The sequence below is a fragment of the Empidonax traillii genome, unplaced genomic scaffold (assembly GCF_003031625.1).
Source record: "Empidonax traillii isolate 1590-97213 ecotype Southwest subspecies unplaced genomic scaffold, ASM303162v1 scaffold78:size1262613, whole genome shotgun sequence".
Lineage (NCBI taxonomy): Eukaryota > Metazoa > Chordata > Aves > Passeriformes > Tyrannidae > Empidonax > Empidonax traillii.
In genome coordinates, this window is record NW_020955271.1 from 657738 (window position 1) to 683954 (window position 26217).

Here is a 26217-nt window from a genome sequence, read left to right on the forward strand (position 1 = left end):
TCAAAGAGACATCCTCTAATATTACAACTCAACTTTAAGCATAGTTACCTTAGTACATAAGTACAGCACAGTATCTCTGGAGTGAATTTTACTTGTTAGACTACACTTAATCTATCAACTAACATTCTGAAAAACGGTGGGGGATGTGTGCAGGGGGAAATGCAGCAGATGCTTCATTTATTTCAGGTCAAGACAACTCCCAGTAGAAAAGATACGTAGCTAGACAGAGGAATCCTGTTACAGAGTAAAACTTACTTTCTTTCTACTACAAGTCTTCTCAAATGAACGCTAAAAACACTGTAGAAGCCTGTTCCCTTAAGTGCTAAACAGATATGGAAACAAGCATTACAAACTTTGCTACTAAAGTAAACATGCCCACAACTTCGTATTCTGAAAATTGGAACCACTGAGCAAAATAAATAACTCATAACCACAATTCAGGTGCACCTTTCCCACTTTACCTCTCTTTGTCCCTTCTATACTGATTAATTTCCACTTCTATCCTTTCACAAGTACTGCAAATTGTGAAACTAAATAAGAGGACAAATGTTTACCTTTTAAGGGACACTGAAGTCCAGAAACACTTTTATAGAACTTCTATCTACAGTTTCAAATATAGTGTTACACATATATAGTCAAAATTTATTTATTTTTAAAATTTATTTCTGTATACTTCTAAACAACACAGGATTATGGGACATATCTAGTTATTTTCATGAATGAATAAAAGGAACCTATTACATTAAAACAAAACCCACAGAACAGTAGCTTCTGCCCTAGCACGTTTTCTTCTTATTATAATCATTTAGCTATCCACTGAGCTTTGATATATTATGCTTCCTAAAACTAATCTTTAACAAATGACTTTATTCATAGTTATGAAACAAACTTAATATTGACATAATGAAAAAAACTAATTCTACTGAAATTAAATATGAGAGAAGAGAATATGAGACATTCTCTTACCTTTTCAGTTGCTGGAGTAACTGGCTTTGAGACAAAACCCAGTCTATCCTTCACAGATAATTTAGTCACATTCTAAGAAAACAAAGCAAAATTATAGTTCAAATGTACTTTATGAATATTTTACTGTTTCCTGTGTAACTACAAATATTAGCAATTTAGAAAAAAACATTAAACTAATAAAACTACAGACTTTTAAGCAACAATACAAGAAAAATATACAAGCAGTTCATAAAATTTATTTTAGATATCTGATTTTGCAGTTAACATAAGTCTACAGATTGGATAAGACAAAGATAAATCCAAATTTGGAAACCAAGATTATACTACATATTGTTTGCAAGAAGTCAAAAACGTGTCAGCTAGAAGAGGATTATCTACGTGAGCTCTTTTAAATACACTACAGTTTTTGCGTTTTGTAACCTGCTATTTGCAGGAACCAACTGCAGAAAGCTGTTGTTTGAATTTAGACTACAAGTGTGTTCTGAAATGTGGTGGTCTTACTTTCCAGAAGTAAAACTATAGCAGTGGCACAATGCTAATAATGAAATATTTCTAACATGATAAAAAATTAAAGGGTATTTCTAATGGGATTAACATGTTAGAGTCTGTTATTATTCACACTGGTATTGCAGCTACATTCTTCTTTGTATTAGGGTTGACATACAAATTCTGAAAACATTTCTAGATGCTGACCATTGGTCTCTATTGGTTTTAGCTGTTTAACAGATAAAATATATTAAAAAAAAAAAAAGATAGCTTTTAGTTATTTGGATAGAAATCCACTTTGAAATCTGAAACCAGACATTAAACACAACAAAACTGAAATATATTCAGAGCCTTTCAGTTTTTCAACTAAGTAAAAAGCCAGGACACTTAAAAATTAAGTACTGTGCTCAGGTAAAAAAGCCAAGTATCATGTACTGATGAAAACTTTATTATGAAAATACCATTCATATTACAATTAGATACACTTAGAAGTAGTAACTGTGTACTGGCACTATGTGAGTAACTGAAATTGATACAGTCATACACTGTAGAACCTGTTACAGAAAGAAAAACAGGCAACTGAATTTCTTACTATAATACATACCTGAGTGACTTCTGTATTGGCACTCTGTGCTTCTGCAGGTTCAATATTACTTGCAGGTACTGGACCTAGTCGCTCCTTCACCGACTGCTTCACTACTGGCAAACTAGGTTGCTGAACTAAGGGTTGTATTACCTGCAACACCACCCCCGTCCCCAAGAAAGCACCATCATATTTACATCATCAGAAAGTATCATCATATTAACAACATAAGACTGCAACATTTATCATTCAGTAAGTACACGATGAAATTACTGCAATGGCATTTACATCTACACATCTTCCTTTCTATCACTGAATGGCTTTTTCACCTGATAGGAAAAATAAAAACTTAATGAGATTTATTATGCTATACTGAATATTTGTGCAGTGCAAACAGCCATAACACCTATTTTGCACTTGCAGCTCACAAAGGTCATGAAACAACTCTGCTTTATTTTTATTAATCACATCTACTCAGACTAACTTAGATTCTACCTGTCAAGAAGCAGTCTTCTGGTTCCTCCTACAACTCTTTTATCATCAACCATTTATTTATGAAAAGTCAGAATACAAACTTGAATTACAAAGTATCCCACTTTTTACAGCAATTTATCACTTTTCATCTCCTATGGGTTTAACTTGGATAAAATAGAAAAAAAAAAGCATATAGAAACATGCAGTCACAGGACTGAGGAAAAAGAAAATAAAGCAGCTAATCTTTGAACCCTGACAGCTAATGCTTCTCCTTTTTTCTTTGACAAAAACATTAAACCCTTTAGACGGTAAAAATATGCTTCCAAGCAAGCTTACTGTCATATTTATGACCCTCAGGAGGTCACCTAATCCATTTCTCCACTGTAGGGCAGAGTCAGTTATGCCACTACTGACAGTATCTATCTAGTTCTTACAGATTTCCGATGAAAGAGGTCCTGTCACCTCTTTAGGCAAAAGTGTTTCTAGTATCCTTTGGCATTAGAATATGTTTTTTTTAATATCTAACCTAAATCTCTTTACGCTGCCTTTTAAGCCCAGAAGTTCCTGTTTTACCTACTTCAGATGAGGAGAGCACATTATTTCAGCTTCTGTCAGAAGCCTTTTATTCGATGATTTATTATGGTTGACTCCCACCATCTTTACCTAAGTACTTCCACTCCTTTCAGAAATTCTACAGTAAATATTTTCCAAAGTACTCCTGCTGATGAAATGGCAATGCTCAAGCAGTGGTGCTCAAGCAATGCTGGACTGTATACTACTGAAGGGACAACTTAAAAGCCAAATGACTTTACACTGAAGAAAATTCAAAAGCCTGTCTTTGGTGCCTGACAGACAAAATCTGGTTGAAACCATTATAAATACAGGTGAAATTAATTACCCTGTAATTAATTAACACAATAGAAATCTTGACAAAAATTCAAATACTTATAGCATGTGAAGAATTTTAAGAAGAGTTTCCATACTACTTGTAGATATGACACCAGATACTAATTTTAATGAAAAGGGAAGTAAATATTCATGCTCTTGAAAGTCTTATAAGATAATTGTTACATTTTGGGGCAGAAGCACTGCACTTGGAACTTTAATTTCCTGTTACAAGTTTTTCCCGTCACTGTGTACCTTCTATTCCCAACAACAGACTTCAAACTGTAGTCTGCTGACACATGCTGAATGGTTGTTTTTTGTGAGGCAGGAACACTAAATACTGTTCCCTGGTACTAAGAAGAAAATTTTTAAACTATCAAGGCTAACTTGCTAAACGTGGTGTGCTGGGAAGCTAGTAACACCATTAAAAGTGATGGCACTATTTAAAATAAATATATTAATTGGATATTTGTTTGGAAATACACAGTTAATAGTCCAAGCTGGATAGCGTAATCAGCAAATAAGATGACAGCATAGTCCAAGCTATCCTTCGAGCAAGAGGGAATATCTACTGGAATGCAAACAACATACTCCACTGCCCTCTTCTGGCTGAGGAGATGGAAATCAAGCTTAGAAAATAACTACCATTTTGAGTAGCAAGCAGCTTTTTTGACCAAGCATCACGGATATTTATGAAACCTAAAGGATGGTAACTAAGACAGTGAGATAGGTGTCATTAAAACTGCATTTTTTTAGGTAAAAATCAGGACATTTTTTACAAAAGGAGAGAAAGGAAAGTCTTAAAATGCTGTACAGCAGGATTGCTATGGAAACAGGGTCACCGATTCTGAATGGTGACATACATCATCAGGAGAAAGAGGGAATTCTCAACTTAGAGCAGCAACTGAAAGAATCCTCTAACAACTCATTCATACATTATATCAGCATACATAAATAAGTGAACATTTCTTCTACAGAGCCTGCCTCATATTTTAAAAATGGAGAATGTGTTGTTCCACACTGACAGCAAATCCAATAAGGCAGGAGACACAAGTATTTCTGAAGACTTGCTACACCTGATGCTGACAAGACTGTGTATGCAACAACCTACACAGCCTCGGAGAACCCGAGGTTCCTCTTCTGCTTGAGCAGAGCCACTGTTCCTGCTCACGAATCTGATTTGGCTTGCTACAGGTTACGAATCTACACTTCACAACAGTAATTGTTGTTTTATTTTTTAAAGTGTTGCCAATGCTACAATAAACATGACAACTAACAATAAGTGCTTCAATGTGATTCAACCAAAAAATGTAGAATAGAGTATTTCAGTTGGAAGGAACCTAAAATGATCACCTAGTCCAACTGGTTGGTCACTTCACAGCTGACCAGAAGTTAAAGCATGTTGCTATCTGGCACTGCCCAAATACCTGTTAAACCTCTGGCAGGCTTGGGGCTATTAGCCACCTCTCTCGGAAGCCTGTTCCCCCGTGTGACCAGTCTTTCAGTAAAGAAGTGCTTCCTCATGTCCAGTCTGGACCTCTTCGGATACATCTTCGATCCATTCCCACACATTCTGTTACTGTATACCAGGGAGATTAGCAACTCCCTCCCTACTTAAAAATATCCCTGGTCCACTCCCACAAAATTAGTCTCTTAACGAAAAAGAGTAAAAAAACCAACACCTTTTGGAAGAAAAATTAGATCATCTTCCAAGAGAAGAAATGTAACTTTCTTATGCTCAGCAAAAGAAATAAAAAAGCCTATACTAATTAAAGCAAAATACATGTTATTCAGCAGAGTTGCATCAAATCTTGCTTCACATGAGATGATGACTGAGTGAAATTCTCCAAGTCACCAAAGGGCTTTATTTAAATACCTTTGGTCTTATCTTGCTAATCAACTCCTGAACCCTCCATTTAAGGTCAAAGAACCTACAATTAAAGAGTAATATTTGGAAATGAAGTATTCATTATCTCAGAAGGACTTAGTTTACTTGATATAAATGGTTTTTTAAAAAGCTTAAAATATTCTCTTATACATAATATTCTGAATAGAACAGACTTAGATCCTCTACCTTCTGTGTGGTAGTTTGGATTTGCGGTGCACTGCCTTCTCGATGCCAATAAACTTTTATAAACCGATTATTTAATACTGCTTCTGTACTTGATATAGCTTTCTTTGCTTCCTCATGTGTGGCAAACTGAATAAGGGCACCTTCTGGATCACCTTGATATGCAACCTAAGATTTAAAATAGAAGAACAAAGCTTAATACATGTAGGATTTTCATTTCTGCCTAGATTATCATAAAATCATTAGTTTCTAAGCTTAAAAGCTTCCAATTTAAGCCCAATATGGGTCATTAGATAAATACTTCCCATTCATGATTCCGTTGGAAAAGTCTGGTGTCAAAAGCCACCTTGACATTATGCTAATAAAACTTTAAAAACATTTTAAAAATGCAAACAAACAAAGTAAAACAAAATACCCAAAAGTCAACCAGTATTTCTGATTGCAAATAAGTAGCTGTTTGAAAGACAAAAGGAAGCATCCCTGAAGAAAACTGATACAGAAAATATAGGGGTCAGTTAGTAAAAATGTCCTACCTACTGTCAGAGCCAGACAGCAAAGTTCATTTTGGTTTTCCTCATTTGACCATTAGCACATTATTTTAGCTTCAAAGGCCAAGACTATACCCTTTGCAAGAAGAGCAGAGCTTGCAATATCTACATGCATATCTTGTCTCTCTCTACGCATCCACAACACTATTTTACTCGCCTTACTGAACAGTACTGTCTGCTAATAAACCCATATTTTTAGGTAAACTACAGAAAGGCTTAAGAAATATTTAACAGCAATTAAGAGAGATGTAAAATCCCTTAGTGTTCAGACAGGCACAGAAGGTTTACTCTGTACTGTATCGGTACGCACAAAACCATTCTGTTACGTGTCTTCATTCCAGCTCTCACTGCAAAGTGTACAGAAAAACACAAGCTACTATCTCAAACTTGTTGATAATGGAGCACAGTGGAAGATCAGACTGAGCAGCTTTTAGAGACTGGGTACAAAATACTGGCATTACACATGCAGCCAGCAATATTTAGCATCAGCCTAAGTTAGGCCCTAGTTCTTTCATCTCTTTCCTATCTTTCTTAATTGTTTGCTTATTTCTGTGGGTGACTCCAATAAACCACAAAGTAATTATAAAGTAAAAACCACCACTACTATGGGACTAGAAAGTGATTATATCACAGGGACTGCTTTCTGGATGAGAAATACAGGTTTTCTGTATTTACAAAGGGTTTATGATATCAGAGCCAAACTTGAGAAAATGGGTGAAGAAAAAGCAATGCAATCAATTTTCCATCTTTTAAGCAATGTATCTTAAAAGTCTTATCTGTAAGAAACATATTTGTTGAAAATCATTTCTGCTTCTTCAATTGCAATTCCATTAAAAACAATGAGATCACACTTACGAAAAAAGTTAGGAAAATAATGAAGAGTTTTAGGGAACTAGGAAAAAAACAACTGGCATTATCCTTTTAGTAACTACTGCTGTCTTTAAGTCAAAACATACTGCTTTCTCTTTGTTGACTCTTACCTGCAGGTTGACTAAGTTTCCAAACTTACTGAAGTGCTCATTAAGTTTGCTGATATTGTTAAGTTCTGGGGGAACTTTTCTCAATTCAAGCTTTGTATTTTCATTTCCAAACTGTACCTTCTTCTGGAAACCTGGACTATTTGTTCTGTTAAAATTTTGCCTGCAACAAATAAAAATCAAGCCAGAAATCCATAGCAAGCTAGCAAACACATGTTAAATTGTATATGCTTACACAGGAACACGTGTGTATGAACCACAAAGATCTGCAAACTTAAAAAATATGCCATTTTAGAAAAGTGTAGAAGAGTACAGCATATAGGCCCATACACCTGCTGTCTTCCCCACTGATATTCTCACTTATCTCAGCACATAAATCTGAGAGATAATTCACATTTATTTGCTCATGTCAGTAATTCCTGACTTCCACATTGCTTCTCTCCAAAAACTATTTCTTAGCTATTCCATGAAATCTTCCCACTACTGTTTCAAATAACTTACTACAAGGCTCTCCTCAGTCCCAACAATGTCTTAAAAACTCTTCAAAATTTTTACCATGCCAGGTGACATCTGGTCACCAAGCACTGCATCCTGTGTTTTTCCTCAGTAACATACATGGCATTTCAAACCAAAATAGCAGTGATAAAATTCACATTTCACAACTAAAATCAGTCATGTCTAAGAACCACCACACTGCAGCTTTTCTGTTTCTTAGACCATTAGAGCTTTCAAGGACAGATCTTACTACCTAAAGCAACCTCATCTATCTGTATAAAGCCTTTGAGAGAAGACAGTCAAATACAGATCACACTAGTGTGAGATTCATTTTAGTACCATCAACACACTCACAGTTTAACTTGCTTGCCATTTACAGAGATACACATATGTTTCAGATTAAAGTAAAGAGGTTCACAAAATTCCAACTATTATGTCAACCTTGTGTTAATGATCACTCACTTGTCAAACCAAGTCTTCTTTGTAGGAATTCCACCATCCCCTGCACCAATTGTTCTTTTCCTGGATTCAGCATCTACCACTATTCTCATACTACTTTTATTAGGAGGTTTTTCTGTAAATAGATGAGAAGATTTTACTTTTATTTTGTATTTTCCTGTGTTTCTGATTGCAAAAAAAGGATTCTGCTCACACTGAATTTGCACTGAAAAGTACAACTGTTCATTCTGAAATTACTAGGATCCTTGTTCTATCTGAATCAAATCTTGGTCACAGACTTTTCTTCTTAACTATCAACAGATGCTGTGACAGATCCAAGTAGCTAATAGCATTCATTTTGTCACAGAAACATCACACATAAGAAAAACAAAAGAGGTGTGACAGAAGGCATCTGCCTCAAGATGACTGCACTCTGATTCACAATGATTCACAATGTCCCATGCAATACTCTGAGGCTCACACCACTTCTGCTAACACCTCCATTCTACTATTAGATGGCACACACAAAAACAGTCATGATAGAAATGCACAATACTCCGGGGCATAAGACCTAGGAGCAAGATTTATGGATGGAGTGGGAAAGGAGTCACTTTTGCTGAAGAACAGGAATCACACTGGGGGACTCCTCACTGAAATACACCAACAGAAACATAGTAAGATTAAACAGAAATACATACAAATGCAAATAAAAACCACATTAAAAATGGTTTTATCCCTCTTCCTTTCCCATTCGGCATGCTGCTGCTTCTTCACAGGGCCACAGAACTGTGAGGTTAAGATTACTCATGTATAGAACTGTCTGCTACCACATAAAAACCACTCCTTCCTCTCTGCAGCAAAAATCATCCTAAGATTCTGTTACAGAAACTTGAACATTTTTCTGTACAAAAGATACACAATAGACCAGTTACTACGGCTAAGAGTAAACTATGCAATACTCTAGCATGGGATTTAATTTTAGCTGTAAAAATGCACACATGAAGTAATTATAAACATACTTCCCTATTCAATTAAATGTCTCAATTCCAGAAATTTTTTTAAAAATACAATGTTTTCCAGAATTATATTTTCTGAAAACTCCCTCAATTTGCATTAATGTAGGAAAACCAGCTAAACTAACTGAGTATAGCTTGAGAGCGTACCTCTGGGTGGTAGATCCATATCACCTGATGTGAGTCCTATTAAATTTGGTCTTTGGGCATGTACTCTATGTCTATACATAGGTCTTGAAGTATTTGTTATACTTGGAGCTTCTGGATTATAGCCATCTGTGTCATACGTTTCTGGTAACAAAGAAATTGTCTAATTAAAATAAATTGCAGTTAAAACCCCTAAGGTTTCAAATATAATATTTAATTTAATTACAAGATACAGTTACAATAAAAGAGCTGTATAACTACTATAAAAAAAAAAACTGTCGTGCCAAGTTTTCTGCTTAAACACAATGAAACTACTACTCTACAGTCAAGATTCACATTTTATATGTAAATTTTACTTTCATCCTGAACTAAGTCTGAAAAAAAGAATGTTAATTTACTGTCATAGTTTAAACAATACAAACTTATTCTCCCAAACTACGACATTATAATCTCTATAAAGTACAGTATAATATGGATCAATGATATTCTATTTAGCAAACCTTGTGGGCAAAGCCTCAGTACTACACCTGCTGTAAAAAGAGAGGGTGGAGCAGGAGGCGGCTGATGATGAATACCCGTTGTAACAACAGTAGGAACTGAGCTAGTTGCTGAGTTTGGGGGGGCATCCATGCCAGCAGGCTGCAAGGGTGGAAGTGGAGGGGGTGGTCCTGTCAAAAAGAAAGCAAAACACTGCGCTCATTTATTATCCACTACACTTTCACTACACTCAACTGAAATGTTTTTAAGGTTATTTAAAAAAGGGCACAAGTGCAGACATGATGCTGTACCATAAATGAAACCATTCCCACCAGCAAATGACTCAGAGCCTCGATTACAGAGAAAAGCATTTGAATCGTTTAACATTTCTCCAAACACCTTCTTTCTACAAGTAAAATTGGATTGCTAACTCAGTATTTATTTTTACCAACAGAAGAATTTTAAAGGTCTGTAAAACTCGTCAAAGACACTATTCTTAATATAAAATCAATATTTTTAATATTATAAAGACAGTCAATAACTGACTTGACTGAAATTATTTTTCCAAACACCCAAAAAAAAACTTTCAACTCTGACGGAACTCTTCTTAAAATTGAGGTGGTTTTTGCTTCGTTGGTTTGACTTTTTTTACAACAGGGAATGTGACACTTTCAAAGCTCGGCATTAAAGCCTGACCTTCAGTTTAATCATTGGCAAAATCAGGTTCCGGAAAAAAATACAGAGTCACATATTTGGACTTGCCAAGCAGATCTGAAAATAGCATGCAAGGCAGAACTGATCACTCTAACAAAGTTACACTCTATACTAAGTGAAATAAATATTCAGATCTTACTTAAATATACTTATCAGCAGGAAATTAAAAGAGTTTAAGAAACCTCCAAGCAATATCAAATATCAATTATTCCTGAATAATTTTACCAAGTGAGACATCTAAGTTAATAAAAAAGATAGAAAGGAATAATCACATAAAAGTAACATAGCAGCTTTTAAACCACCCAAGGGAACTGAATACTAAACTGCTATTTTATAAGTGAGAGCCAGGCACTTAAGTCTTCATATAATTTTTAGTGCTTCAGCTAAAGTACTTTCCAATGAAAGAGTAAACAAGCTGGAGAATTTTTCTTAGTTACTTTAGAAGTTTATTTTCAAAATTAATCCCAAATGACATTTTCTGGTGTAAATTTGATGTGGCCATGAATTATCTTTAAATTTATCAGTACAAATGAAACAATATATGTTGTTGCCAGGATTTTCTCTTCTTCTATAGCAGCAGTCAATTTCAGACAACTTCTCCTATGACACTCAAGGAATTGTGTTTTGCCATGCCATGCTTCTGCTTAAATACAATTAAAATATTACTCCATACTCAAGATTGACATTTAGCATGCAAATTTTACAACAACCAACTCTGCAACAACTATCATCGAAAAGAATCATTTTGAGGTAGCTATACCATAGTAGAGCACAGTACAACTTTCTCAAGTACAGTTTGCATTCTTGAAAACAGCATTTTGCACTGTATACAACCCAAGTAACATCTAAGCTTTTCTACTAAAAAATGAGGTTTAATCTTCCTAAATTACCTGTTACAGGTGGAAGGCTAGGTGGTAAGGGGCCTGGTGGTGGTACTGGAGGTCTAAGGTTAACAGGAGGAGGACTCAGAATTGGTGGAGGGGGAGGAAGTCCAGGAGGAGGTGGTCCTTCGACAACAGGGGGTTGTGCTGGAAAAGGCAGAATGCCAGGAAGATTCACATCTTCTACCACTACTGGATCGCTTCCATGATCAAAAGGGCACATGTCTCCTCTCATACAGAAACCCTTTTCTGAAACACCAAAAAGAATTGCTGTTAGCATTCAACAGCTGTAGCTTGATTCAGAGTTGATACAAGACATTCCATGTAAAACGCAGCAGTTTGTAAATTAAGAGCTTCACAAACCAGCAGAAACTTAGATTAGAAAATGAAATTGACCATTGAACTTTATTCTTAAGAGTCAGCACTCAGGGACATTGTGGCAACATTCTAGCAGAATAAATACAGCAGTTCAATTTTTCTTGAAGAATAAATTCTACACTGAATTGTAACAAATGGTGAAAGCAAAAAGAGAAATCTAAATGTCATCACATTAACAAAATCACATTGTTTTTAAGTAGTAAGTGCAGAGACTGGGATTGAGAAACCTCTGTAAAGTTAGTGTTATAAAATTCTAACAAGACAAAATTAATTTTTTTTTTTGGCAATTAGAATATTTTGCTATATTTTAATGCGATTATGTAAGAGAAAAAAACTTATTTACAGATGTATTACGTGTATATATGCATACATATGTATTAAACACATATACGATTAAAATTAATATACATTGACTTTTTTTTCTTTTACACACAAGTAAAACATTGAAGTGAGTCCAGAGAAGGGACACAAAAATGATCAGAGGGGCTGAAGCACTCTCCCTACAAAGGAAGGCTGAAAGAGTTGGGGCTGTTCAGTCTCAAGAAGAAAAGGCTCAAAAGACCTCATTACAGCCTTTCAGTACTTAAAAGGGGACTATAAGAAATATTTTAGTAGAGCCTGTAGTGATAGGACAAGGGTAGTGGTTTTAAATTAAAGGAGGGTAGATTCAGACTCGATATAAGAAAAAAATTACGATGATGAGGGTGGAGAAACACTGGAATAGATTGCCCAGAGAAGTGGTAGATGTCCCATACCTGGAAACACTCAAGATCAGGTTGGACAGGGCTCTGAGCAACAGGATCTAGCTGAAGATGAGCATGCTCATTGAAGGGGTGCTAGACTAGATGATCTTTAAAGGGTCCGTCTAACCCAGACTGATCTAGATTACCTGTTTAGCAACAACCCCCAAAAGACAAACAAACAAACACCACAATACAAGTCAACTCAATACAGGGGAAAAGGTCAAAACACCCTCTGGTAAAATAGGAAGAAAGCTGAGTGTTCACTTTCTCAAAATATGATGTTGAAAGCAGTATGTATTACCTCATCTTCAGTAAGAGTTACAGAACACATAAATTGAAATGTTACAGTAAAATAGAAGTTCTGCAAAGGGTCAAGTTCAAAATGTGAAAGTGCAGGTAGGAAGAGCAGTATGATGGAACCAGTTAGCTACTGAAGAGAGAAAACTTCAAAACAAAACTACACTTTTACAACCTAACTTGTTCTACAGCACTGCTGTACTGTACACTGACAAAGCTACTCTTCACAAGTACAACTCTGCCAACACTTGAGACTTCAGCCTCTCATTTTCTTTACTTAAAAAAAAAATTCTTATCAGAATTCTGAATGTATGGGGAAATTTAAGCTCTCCTAAGCTAACAGGTTGACTGGTTGAATTTAGCTAAGACACTGTCAGGTGCAGCAGACTCTTGCGCGGATTTTGGCACAAGACACTCAAAATGAAAGCGTAAGACATAGATAAGGAAAAAAAAAAAAATCCCAAGCCAACCTTAAGAAGCGCCTACACAGAAAAAAACAGTTGGTTAACATGAGCCTAGAAAGTTTCAGCTCTAGAACTTTCTAGCTGAAAATTGTCTCTTAGGTAAGATGGAACAAAAAACAATGAGATCAGTAAGGTCAAAACTATCAAATATAGAATTTGGCTGGAACATGACATAAGATGGAAAACCTGGGTAAAACTGGACTTTTTAAATAACTTTTCAATATAAATATAGTATTTTTCAGCTCTATAAAATAATTCTAGCAACTAAAAAAATTATTCAAACACCAACAAAGCAAGCTGCCTAAATTTAATAAGGAGTGAGACAAAATTTGCATTCAAGAACTGTGTACCAGAAGAAAAACCACCACAACAGAGAAGATCAGGAAAAGAAAAGTAAATTACCTCAATATTTTCAGAAAGGGGCAAATCATAGCTGCAGGAAATAATTAACAAACTATGGACATACCGTCGTAATCTCTACAGCGTTTCTTTGGCAGGGGAGGTCTTCCGTAGGAGTTGTGGTCCAGCTGCTCTTCATGGAACTCCGACCAGCTTTCAGTAGTGTTGTTTCCATGATGAGCAGGAGCAATAACAGTAATAGTACTGCTCAGTGTAGGGACAGGATAGTGGCCAGATGAAATATTTGTCACAGAAGAAACTGGAGTATAATTGTTCTCTAATGGATCAGTTCTATCCATGTCATATTTTGGTTTTCCCAAATCTCTCTCTGTAACAAAAATATAAAATTATACTGGATGATTCCTCCTACACATTTTCAGCAGAAGCAGCCACTAACCAGTGGAAGTATCTTTACTCCATATAAAGTCAAAACATACAATAACTGAAATGTTTTACAGGTTGCCCAAAGTGCCTGTGGAGTCTCCACCCTTGGAGTTATTTATAACCCAACTGGTCCTAAGCAACCTGCTTCAGTTTATTTGCTTTGAAAAAGTGTTGGACTGTATGAGTTTCAGAGGTCTCCCCTAACCTCAACTACTCTGTGATTCTACATTCCAAAGGTTTAATCAGAACAATAATAATCTAAGGAGCACCTAGCCAGATACTGGGGCATTTTAATAACAGTTATATCCAGAGTACAGCAGATACCCTATTTAATTTCAGGCAGAGTACATCTTTCTTAGTGATGCACATATTCTAAGAACTTCAGATAGAAAGTTTTTCTGAATAAGGGGAAGTACTGACCAGGAAAGGGTAACCATCACCTGAAAACAGTTTAAAACTTACAAATCTTTACTGTTTCAAGATATTGTTATTGTTGTATCTTAACTTTGTTTAGCTTCATTTTATATGGCACGCAAATGCATATATTTATTGCGTGCAATGCTTTGTCACGACAGGGGAAATAATAGTGCCTGACAGGTGCAGGACACCCCTGGGTAGATACAGCAAGGAAAACGACCTTTTATTTTGAATACGTAATAACTATTCTCTTAATTTTCTAATATTACCACCAAATAAACAGTAAGTGTCCTGATTAAGACAACAGTTATGTCTAAGACAGGAAAAAGATACAAAATGTCTCTCAGTGCTCTTTTCCAATTTATCATTAAAAACTATTGAGGGAAAAAGCATTCTCTTCAGCTGAAAAAATGACTCTGTTAAATTCTAAAAAACTACTGTACTGGAGCCTTAAGTCCTACAGACATATGCACAAATGCAAATATTTGCTGCAATGACTTCAGCCCCTCCCTACGACACCAAGGAAGGGACAAGACCAAAAGAACTGAGCTTTACTGCTCCACTTGACAAGTCATTTGCTGCCAAAGATGTAATTTCTGCCAGATCTACATCCGTAGATGACTATTAATTTCTATATCTCCCCAAACCAGATTCCAAAATCCCTACAATTTAATGAAATGGAATTACATTGTATTTTTCTGCCTCTCTGACAACAATGCTTACAAATGGTCAGCACAGTCATCTCAATACAAAGGTATTAAAGAATGGAGAGTAAGAGATGAAAATAAACCTTGAGAACACAATCTCATAAGTCTCATTTCCTCAGCTAAATTTCAATAAACAAGAACAATAGAAGAAATTCTAGTACATCTTCTACATAGTTTTTAAGTTAAGTGTCTAAATTTTGTAGGAAACATTCACCGTATTTTAGAGACCAACTGTTGGTACCTCTGCTTCGTGTTCGGCTCCGGCTTCTGCTTCGGTCTCGATCACGGTCCCGCAATCTCTCTTTGCTCCAACTTCTACTTCTGCTCCTGCTGTAGCTCCGACTCCTCCCTCTTCGTCTGTTATATCGATCCCTATAGGAATCTCTTCTGGGAGGATTTCTGTCATAATCTCTCTTCCGAGAACGTTCATCTTTTTTCCTTTCATCACGGCTTCTAAACATGAAATTATTTACGTGAATTACGAAGCTGTAGTTTTAAATCTCAACTACCATTAAAAGCTTCAAGAAATGGCAATGCAAATTTAGAGAAAAGCTACAAATTGTATCTAGCTATGGCTATTCCCTTCTTCTCAGAATTTTAAAATTAATTTGGTTTATTCATTTTACCATCCGTAAGATTTTAAAACACATATAAATTTCTGTTTCTGCCCAATATTGCATCTTCCCCAAGCTGAAAACACCCAGAGTTATTGAAGGGAAGGCTTCTAAATGAAAATTTAAGTGCAGTATCGAGCAGAGTAAGTACTGTAATATAAACCACAAATTTGACATCAAAATGAATTATAAAACTCACATGTGACAGCTGTGCACAACTCAAGAGACAGGTTACACTGTCACTTATATACTCGCCATTTAGCTATGTATGCATAAGAGCAATGAAGGTCTTTTGGGGCTTATAAGGTGACAACAGAGAAACAAAACATTTAATTTAGTAACATCATAAAAATCTAAATCCATCTGACTACTAATATCATACAAAGTACGAAGCAAAATTTATTACCTGGTATCCCTGTAGCGAGAACTTGACTGAGGAGGGCTGTGATTTAATCTTCTAGAGAACTTTTTCTCTCGTTCTTCCTCTTTAACTATCTGAATTCAAAGCATATACATTAGATCAAAACACAAGTATACTAAAAGCCACACTTCTGCAAGCATACTAAAACCAAAAACTCAAAACGCTGAGCAAATTCAGCAGTAACACTGAAATGAAACATTTACCATTTAATATATTTAAAGAATCTTCGTAACGTATTAGATTTCTATTTCTAGGAATATTCAAAGCACTGCTTTGGAGAAAATAAAGTAGAATAATCCATCCTTATAGTGTTGCATTAAAAATACATCTGCTTTTGATACAGGTGGACAAAAAGCCTTATTAATGTTTTGGGATGGGAAGGCATAGATATCCAAAAATTGACAGCAAAGTCTTGTCTTCACCAGCAGGTTCTCTGGTTCAGTTCACACTTAAGCACTTACATGGAGGCAAACCTAGGTTGCTGTTTAAAAGCACAAACCTACTCTTCTGGCTCAGTGAATAACATAAACCCCTGCAATGGAAGCATGCTTGCCTGGATCAAGCAGCTGAAGGAATGAGGATTACCATTTAGAATGGTAGCCTGGATTTATGGTGAATTAAAGGGCACCATAACTACAACAGCAATCTTAAGCAACTAATCTAGGTTGTACTGCAACTCCTACACTACTCAGTAACTTCCTTCACCTTTGCTAGTCGAAACCACTTTGGTTTACTTTGAAGCACCCACTTCTGTTGAGAAAAATTGTGTAGCAGTGTTCAGTGTGCCAGGCACAAATCTTCTGACGTATTTTAATGCTGTCATCTAATTTATGGGACTATTAGTAACAAACAAGTACACATTATGAAACTGAAACACATAAGCAAATTACATGAATGAAGAAAAAATAAGTACACTTAAATTAAAATCAGTGCCCACCTCTTCTTTTTTTGTCTCTTTTTCTTGGTGCTGAAAAAATTCTACTTTCAGGCTTCCTGACGATGGCTGTTCTGGTGGAGGTAGGTAGCTTTTTGTATTCACAGCATCAAACAGTTTTTCCACAAATATCTGCGTTTCTACAAGTAAAGAGTGTGAAAATATCCATTATCCACAACCATGAGTAACACTTGCTCTAACAATAAATAAATAAATAAATAAATAAATAAAAATAAGTTTAAAAAAAACAATCAAAACCAGCGTTCAGCAAAAAATTAAAACAATGAAAAGTATTTTCCTTAAATACTCTGTTCCTAATGTTATATTTAAAAAAAGGACTTTAAAAAAGTCAAAAAACATGTCAAAAATGACAATGTTTCACAAAGGTTTTCAATTCTTGAATTGTTTAATGTTTCTTAATAAAACATCTGGAGGAATATTTCTGGAATATGTATACAGAGCCTAAACACTTGCCCAAAGAAGTTGTGGATGCCCCATTCCTGGAAGCATTCAAAGCCAGGTTAGACAAGGTCCTGAGCAACCTGGTCTAGTGGGTGGCACCTCTGTCCATGGCAGGAGGGTTGGAACTGGACGATCTTTATGGGCTCCTTCACCCAAACCATTCTATACCTCCATGATTACTAACAGACACAAAACATGTAAATCTATGCATAATGAGTCATAAACCTGGGGTTTTTTGTAATTGTTTCATGAAAACTGAATCACATTCTTCAATGTAACAAAGCTAATAAAGAGGTCAATGCACAGTTCCATGGTAAAAGACTGTTTGACTTAATTGAACGAGACAGAAAAAAATTTTAACTCAATCTTAATTGTTATGACAAAGCCCATACCTTTCTGAAGAAATACATCCAGCTGATCAACACATAATGCCTTCAGTTCCTTTTCACTTTTATCCTTCTTTACCAAAGCCAGAACATATTTGGCCAGGGCAGATGGATCTGCATCACATCTGCAAACAGATTAATTAGGAAAAAAAGAGGCAATTTATTACAGAAACAATGTCTGAAACTGGTATGACCAATACATATACAGGGCAAAAACACTTCCCAGCAAAGTAATTGAAAAATATTCAGGAGTGTTTTTCAAAACAGAAGCCAGGTATGTAAGACTGCTAAATACGCTTTTCTTTTCAAGAGAACAATTGCCTAGAATATTTCCTAACAATACTGCACAGAGAACATCAGAGCAAACTAGAATGAACTATTATGAATGAAACATTATCAACTGCCTAATAGTATTAAAAACAATTATAAAGACAACAAATACTTCCATAATTTCCCAAAGATGAAATCAGCAATCCCAAATGTACTACTGAGTAACTGTTAAGGGGGAGGGGGGGGGAACCAGTCTCTCAAGAGAGACTCAAATATATTTCTAGAGAATCTTACTATTACTTACATATGAACACCACAAAGATTAAATTAACTGGAAAAAAACTTGGTTTCAAAATCCCAAATTCATATATCATCACAGAAACCTCCATAAGAGGATTCTGAAAATAAAGGGAAATTAAGGGATCATTATCCATTTGACATCTGAATTCATTCTAAAATTAAGTACAGAGCACTTTAGTGCTGAAGTTGATGGACTCATGCACGTGAACAAAGACCTTAGAATGGAGTAAGCCGTACATCCACATTCTGTAGAACATTAAAAACTATGCCAATTATATTAAATATACTATTTCACAAATAGTAATCTACAATGTACTTTGTAACGGTGCTTTAGAGTAAAACCTGCCAAACCAAGTGAGACTACTGCAGAAAACCATTTCATGCTGCATAAGACAGTATGAAATGGTGACACACTGGTCTTAAACCACTGAATATGACTATTTAGCATAAACCACAGGAAGACTACAGGTCCCACAAAATCAGGCAGGATTTAATGGATGCACATCAGTTGTGTGAGACAGACAGCAGCTTATTTGGGTGCTAATCAAAGTTAGTACTAATGTTTTAAAGAACTACTAGAGGAAAAAAACTGCAATGATGCATCCTAACTGCACATTCTCTCTAGCAAAAATAACCAAGAACTAGGCAAAATTAATCTGTGGTCAGGGAGTTGCACTGAAGATGAATATTACACAAATACTGTTATAGCACAGATGTCCAACAGTCACAATGAAGGAATAAAACAGAACTTCCAAATCTCTTCCACAATAAACAAAATTTAAATGCTGAAGTTTAATTATCAATCTGAATGTTGATCATTGTTTTGGACACTGGAAGAAACCAGATCCATCACCATATTACACCACCTAACTCCCCTCCCCAAAGAAACTTATCTCCTGCACAGCAAGCAACATCCCCCCTGCAAATATATCCGCTACACAAAGGAAGCTGATCTGTCAGCATCCATCCTCAGGAGATCTTACGGACAGCCTGGGCCCAGCACAGTGCCCTGAAGTTAAAGGTCAGAGCTTCAAACGTAATTCAGTTTCCTCTAGAAAGCAGGCAGTAGTAGAATTTCATGCTGTAAAAGATACTAGAGATGCTAGTGGATGTACCACAGGATTCCGTATTAGTCTACATTATTTATAGATACAGGAGACGGGAGTTCACAGTCTACATTCCAAAATAACCCACGCACACTGAACGAACAAAATGAAAATATATACTATTAATAAAAAACCAGACTGCACACAGACTGAAAATTCTTCAGAAATTTTTCACATCTGGTTTTCCCCATTCAGATGTAACAATTCTTTTCCAGAAGAAAATGCTGTCCAAGTACCCACTAAGTCATCTTGGAAGCAAGCACAGAATCTCCCACAGTGAGAGCAGAAGGACTGCAGGGACTCTTAAATGCTACAAGCACCTGAGCACACCAGACAGGCAGATTACCCGGAAGCCCAGTGCTGAACACTTTTCACCACAGGCCACAATGCGAGTTCTCATTCAGTACAGCTCCCAGCAGGCCCTAAGACCAGCATTTCATAACTTCTCAATCCTTGAATCTGCAAAATTATTAACTTTTTTCACTGCTACTTCATGCAATTTCAGTGGCACTTCAGGAGATTTTCAGTACTCTCCCAGTTTCAAGCTGAATCACGCCTTGGAAAATTAGTGTGCTGTTTTCATCATAACAGGAAAATGATTTTTGGGGAGGGAACTGTTTTCATGTGATTATCCCCAGTTTTTCTTTGCCTTTCTATTCTCCACAAAAATCAGAAAAAAAAACACTATAAGCTGAATTTTTTTTTCAATTTCCACAAATTTGGTTCTCATCTGATAAGACAGTCAGCTGTCACTGTAAAAAATCTGCTACAACTTATTTAAATGACACATGAGCACTCAAAATTTAGTGGGGGGAAAAAATAGAAAAAAAAAACAAAACAAGAAAAAAAAAACAAGAGCCGTCTAGAAAGTAAAAACCCCCTGCTTTTAGTTACTGCAATGTACTTTAATACTCCAGCTCTTACGGTATTCACTATATGACAACCTCATATTCAGTTTAAAGCCATTCTTCTATCCTGAGCAGGATAGAAAACGGAAAATCTTCTCTGGAAAGTCACCTAGACTTCAAAACACATAACAAAAAAACCCAAACCACAAATCACCACCCCCAAAGACAAACAAAGAAAGAAAACAACATAAAACCCCACAATACCGCCACTCCCCCAAAAAACCCAAAACCTAAACAAAACCAAGAAACAAAACTCCAAAACACAAACAAAAACTGTTTAAAAATAATGAACATTTAGTGCTTTCACACCTCCCTGCCCTGATGACTTTGTAAATCTTACCAATACTGTCCGCTAGATTTGAATCCATCCACCGACCTCCAAGATACTCTCAAGAAAATATCCTCACTGAAAAAATACTTTTCATTACCAAAATACACGATCACCTTCTCCTGTGGCAGTGTCTTAGCATTTGTCACTCTGAATGAAGGACAACCGCGTATGAACAACTGAAAAAAATTGTACTGAATTCTACTATTATTCTTCAATGTGCACAGAGGAATTTCTACAACAGGAAGAACTGACATGCTTTCAAGTTAAAATTCTTTATTTATTTTGGCTATTCAACAAATACTTTATTCTAAAATAATAACAGATTAATTACTTCAATTTGATAGGAATTAAGCAATAATGAATACAATGCATTTTGTGGTAGAGTGAGATGAAGAAGATGCTTTTGTAAACCAACAGTATGATTTCATGTGGTTTTTTTACTTTTTAAAATTAAACTGCAAACAATCTTTACACAGACATAGGCTGACTTCCTTTTTCAAGTACTGACTTGAAAAAGAAGTCTCCTCTTCGATAGCTGTTGTTCAAAGCTTGACAAAACCCACAAACAATTGATCTGTCTTCTCCACACTTCTGTGAAGGCTACGCCTGTTTCTGGAGACTGTATTTTAGGTACATCTAGCAAGGTTATAATCTGACTTTTACTCCTTTTCAAACTCCTATAAAATGCTCTTTTTCCAGATGATGTTGAAATTAAATTGCTAGAAACTTCAAGTGGTGAAAGAGAGGAGTAACTGGTCTCATGAAGTAAAAAAAAAAATTTAAAGTTTACAAAACTATAAATACAGGAGGTCTGCCTGAAAATTTCTGTTCTTTATAGCTAATAGAGTTCTGGATTTTAATTATGTTGTTTGGGGAAAAGTTGCTTTTTTTAAATGCAATTCCTTTCTACATTTTCATTCAAAGTGAATTCGTAAGTATTGTGTATAAATTCTCTATCCACTGGTTTAGTTAAAAACCTGCTGGTTTGGATTACAGGGGCCTTGAGTTCTTCTGATAAACAAGTTCTTATGTTCTCTAGTTGACAGTATTTTCTTACAGAATAGCAGCCTTTGTGTGTGAATAATATGCAATATGCTTGCTCTATCTGTGTTGTGCATATGTGGATTTTTCACCCCTTTATCAGTTATTCTAAACCTCTTTGTCTTGCATTTTATGCTCTTATAGTTAACGCTGTTTTGTAACAACTAATGTGAGATTAAAGAAAACAGGAAAGGCACCCATGCTGATGGCAGCAAAATATGCTGTGCAGCACAAGGATTTGTCATACAGTACATACCTTACTATATTCTTGCAGATTATAAGATTAATAAAGTCCATAATTGACAACTCAGAAAAATCAGAATACCACCAACACATTTCAAATACTCTAAGCTGCACTCAAAACTAAAAATAATTTTATATTTTGATTCTAGTGCTCACTGAATGATACGCATTTTCAATTGTTAAATACAGGTTTGAATCCATAGCTAAACTTGACCATGGTGTGGTACATCAAAGACCTGAGCAAAAATGCCATCAGTGCATTAAAAGTATGACAGAAGTTGACCCATAACTTCATTCTTATGCTAAAATCTGGCTACCAGGAAAACGCTCACATGCACTGAAACATGTAAAACAACATTTCCCAACTTTGACTCCTATTTCTCCATCCCCTTAATATTTTGTAGCCATGTGCTGCAAGCACTAATAAGCATCTGTAATCACATTTCTCCTCCTGTTTTCACTTTCATGTTTTCTTTAACAAACAAACAAACACCAGCTGGCACAAGTAATCTGAATTCATTTCCACTGCAGCACGTACATCCCAGTGTGTGCTAAACACCATGTTTTCTTACACCCACTTTCTGAATATATATGATCGTAACTAGCAGTGCTAAATGTCTTTACCTCTGGTAATGCTTTTTTGCAAAGTCTGTACTCTGACTCAGAAAACACACAGTGTCTATTAAACAAGGGAGATTGCTCATGTAATCCTGCTTTAATAAACAATATTGAAGACAAAAGAATTCTCTTGCTAGATCTCTACATGTTCATCAGAGAATTTACGGATACCTCCAATTGCTATGCAGTAGATAAAAGCTTCAAAATGCAAAGTAATATCCAATCAAATATCTTGCCCAATCTCAGGACAAAGAGTTCACATTTGCAACAAAGCTCACAGAAAAGTTCAAAATCCTTTTTTTCTGATCTCATCCAGTTTTGCAGTCATTATATGAAATTATCATTTCAAATAAAGAAGATAAACCAGAAAAGCTGTAGCTCTCAAAGTAACTTTAAGCCTTAAATATTTTAATAATGAGTATTTGAGAAGGGGAAAGTAATTTGCCTGAAGAGAACTCACCTCTATATAGTCTTTTCTTCTCATTTGAATACTTTGCAATTCATTAAACACTTCTCAATCTATCCATTTCCAATACTCAGATTTACATATTTTAAACCATAAAATATGTTCTGACAACACACTCTGACTTTTGTAATCACTATGCAATTACAGACATTAGCCTTACCTTAGAAGTGCAGGGTATGTGGAACACATACTAAAGGTGTTCGCAAAAAAATGTTACAGGCATAGCTTTATGTACAAAAGCCCTTATTAGCACAGAGCTGAAACTGAAAGACTTGGCTAGAAGTAACTTAAAAGGCAGATAAGCTAAACTAAAAAAATACCTTTGTACATAAATACTGCAGAAGAACTATTTTAAAAGACAGTAAATCAAAGCATCTCACTCCTTAAGAGAGTATGCTGAGGACGTATTTTGCCAGGTTAGTGCCCAAAAATATGTTTCAGCATCACTACAAAAACACATTCAAATGAAAGACACAGCATGCTGTTTGAGTAATTTCAATGTAAAAGGTATGAAAAGGGAAGGGAGATCTGAAAGTCTGCTGGATTAAACATTCCACTATCAACTGAAACATTTGGGCCTGTCTCTCCAGCAGGGCTCTGAACTCTCCACCACACAAATACTGAATATAAGGCCACTATAACTCCTGTTTGAACGCTCAGATCCACAGCAAAAAAAACCCAAACAAAAAAAAAACCCCAACACCGAACAAAAAACCGCAAACACCCTCTCCCAAAAAACAAAACACCACACCATGTGATGAATTCTTAAACCAAGAGAAAGAAGAAATACCAGGAACTATAAAACATCAAGCAGACTCAAGACTGATAGCTGTGAAGTTTATAACATAGCTGAAAAATTCACATATTTAAATAGCTTACTTACATTGCCTGTACTGCTCCTTTACCTTCCTCAAATGTTTGTTAACGGGACAAAGCACAGAATGAGTAAACATATGTATTCTAGGATTCCTACATATATACAAAGCTGAAGTCTTCTAATGTATTATATAATTAGCTTGAGGAAATGTCTGATATACCTAAGCCCAGATATTTTCCTCTCAGAAAAAACACATTTCCAGTGCTGTGTGTGAAGTTCCTCGTGCTGCAACTCATTGGCCTTTTTAGCCATCAGCGCACTTGCAGCAAGCGTGGGTAGAGTCCTTCACAAATCTTCGTTTGCGAAGCCCAGCCACGATGATGATGATGAATAAGTGAACTGACCACTTTGAACCAGAGCCTTAAAAGGGTAATTACTTCTGCTCATCTTTTAAAAAGCAGTATCTACAGTATTTGGTGCAGATCTGGTACTATGGAGCTGTACCAAACACTAGAGAAGCCAGTTTAACAGTAGGATAATCCTTCATTTTGCTAAAAATCTCAGTGGTATGACAAAACAAACTGCTGCTTACATTTTACAGTTATTAGACAACAACTCAACCATTACACAGAAAATGAATTTGACTTTAAGGTTTTGGGCAATGTAACCTAATTCCCAATTTTCTACATGTCTCTTCTATGAAAAAAATCTAGTATTCCAAAGTCTACCCTCTGGTGAAAATATCTGGAAAATGTATGCAAATTCCCCAAGGGAAACACACAAAAGCAGTATTTAACTATACACTATGTAACTATTTTACAATTTGGTAGGGGAGAGAAGGCAGGGAAAGAGAAGCACTAAGGAAAAAAAATTCCCATGCTGTAGCTGTAAACTGTAAACCTGATAGCTCCCATAAAATGAACACAGTTACTCAACTTAGGTGATAAAATCTGCTTGGAGGAAGGAGAAGACTAAAGAGAAACTTTAAAAAAATTTCCTTGTAATGAAAACACTGCTTGTCCATTTCAGATATATTTCATCCTCTTCATTTCCTCTTTATGCAAACACTCTCAATTGAGACCTAATTTTGGACACAGCTAGTGTGCACACACAACTTTAAGACAGTAAAAAAACTACAAGGATTTTTTTATTTCAGTTTTAAAATTAATATGCAAACCAAAGAGGTGCTGCAAATCCTGAAACTAGTTCTTTGACAAATTTAAACTATCACAACACACTGAAACCTCAAAAGGATGCCTGAAGTCCTCCAGGCAGTGAATGGTCTTGCTGTAAAGGAAATTACATGTAGAAGCATGTTATTTATCATAGTCTGGTCTGGAGAATGAATAGCCTAAATTTCAGAGTCTGGTTTTGTTGCCTGAAGATTAATTGCTAAAATACTGATCAGTTCTTGACATCAGTCAAAGTGGACACAGCTATGTTTAAAGGTTGAGAGAAATGCTTTGTACTTTCAGAGTTGAGTGGGTGCAGAAAGATGCACACAGCTTATTGGGCAGTGCAGCTCATCTAATTTAGGCAGTTGTACCATTCTGTTGTGTTGCTACTAAAAAAAAATCTATAAAAAAGCTACTGCATTCAGTAAGTAAAATGAATGACAGACTCATTCAGCAAGATCCATCTTTTATCTTGAGGCACTACGGTGGATGAGGACCACTCTTAGGATGCTCACTCTCATTAACTCTCTAACGGTACTTAATGTAACAGAAAAACATTGAGGAATGCAACAGCCTCCAATGCTGCTACGTAAATTACTGTCGTTAAAACAGTTCTAAGTTACAGTATACCTCGATCTGACACATTCATACAGCTGCAACCAGTAACTGGCAGCCTAAAATGTCACCCCAGATTCAAGACAGCTCTTGAGAGGCAGAACAGCTGTCAGCTTGCTGGCTGTCCAACACACATTCAATGCAGAACACAAAACTCATCACAGTATCTCATGACTTGCAATGCAGTCAAGGGGTTCCAGTTCACTGCTGATGTTCACTGTAAGAACAAGCAACATTTCCTGTAACAGGTATCATCTTCTCCATTGTATTTTCTGCTTTTAAGTATACCTCAAAATATTAATATTTTATTCTGACATAGTATTTTTACACAGAAGCTTAGCAGTACCAGCACTTTAAGCCAGGAACCTCTATTTCTCAAACATGGCAACTCTACATAAATGAAGTGAACAGACTATGTAGTTTCATAACATATGTAGAAAAATAACTAGTGTTAAAATACCAACGACAGGTATTTATGCTTTATTTATCTTAGTTACAAATAGCTTCATGCAAAGTGTTAACAAAGGAAGTGAAATGAAGAGAAACGTCTATTGATTTTGAATTTC

At 35.7% G+C, this 26217-nt stretch overlaps 1 protein-coding gene across 3 annotated transcripts in view; it reads right to left on the reverse strand.

The window, feature by feature from the left end:
* RBM26 (RNA binding motif protein 26) overlaps window positions 1-26217 on the reverse strand; it is a 51520-nt gene that overhangs the window by 20725 nt on the left and 4578 nt on the right. For 2 of the 3 annotated variants that reach the window (XM_027880911.1, XM_027880913.1), the window contains exons 2-14: window positions 17768-17886; window positions 16917-17053; window positions 15965-16053; window positions 15186-15397; window positions 13504-13764; window positions 11165-11404; window positions 9584-9751; window positions 9087-9227; window positions 7948-8059; window positions 6994-7153; window positions 5469-5633; window positions 2057-2188; window positions 967-1038 (exon numbers count right to left, since the gene is read on the reverse strand). In XM_027880911.1, coding sequence (XP_027736712.1) covers window positions 967-1038; window positions 2057-2188; window positions 5469-5633; window positions 6994-7153; window positions 7948-8059; window positions 9087-9227; window positions 9584-9751; window positions 11165-11404; window positions 13504-13764; window positions 15186-15397; window positions 15965-16053; window positions 16917-17053; window positions 17768-17886 — 2008 coding nt within the window. The remainder of the gene's footprint in view (window positions 1-966; window positions 1039-2056; window positions 2189-5468; window positions 5634-6993; window positions 7154-7947; window positions 8060-9086; window positions 9228-9583; window positions 9752-11164; window positions 11405-13503; window positions 13765-15185; window positions 15398-15964; window positions 16054-16916; window positions 17054-17767; window positions 17887-26217) is intronic. The other variant, XM_027880912.1, reaches the window with a different exon arrangement.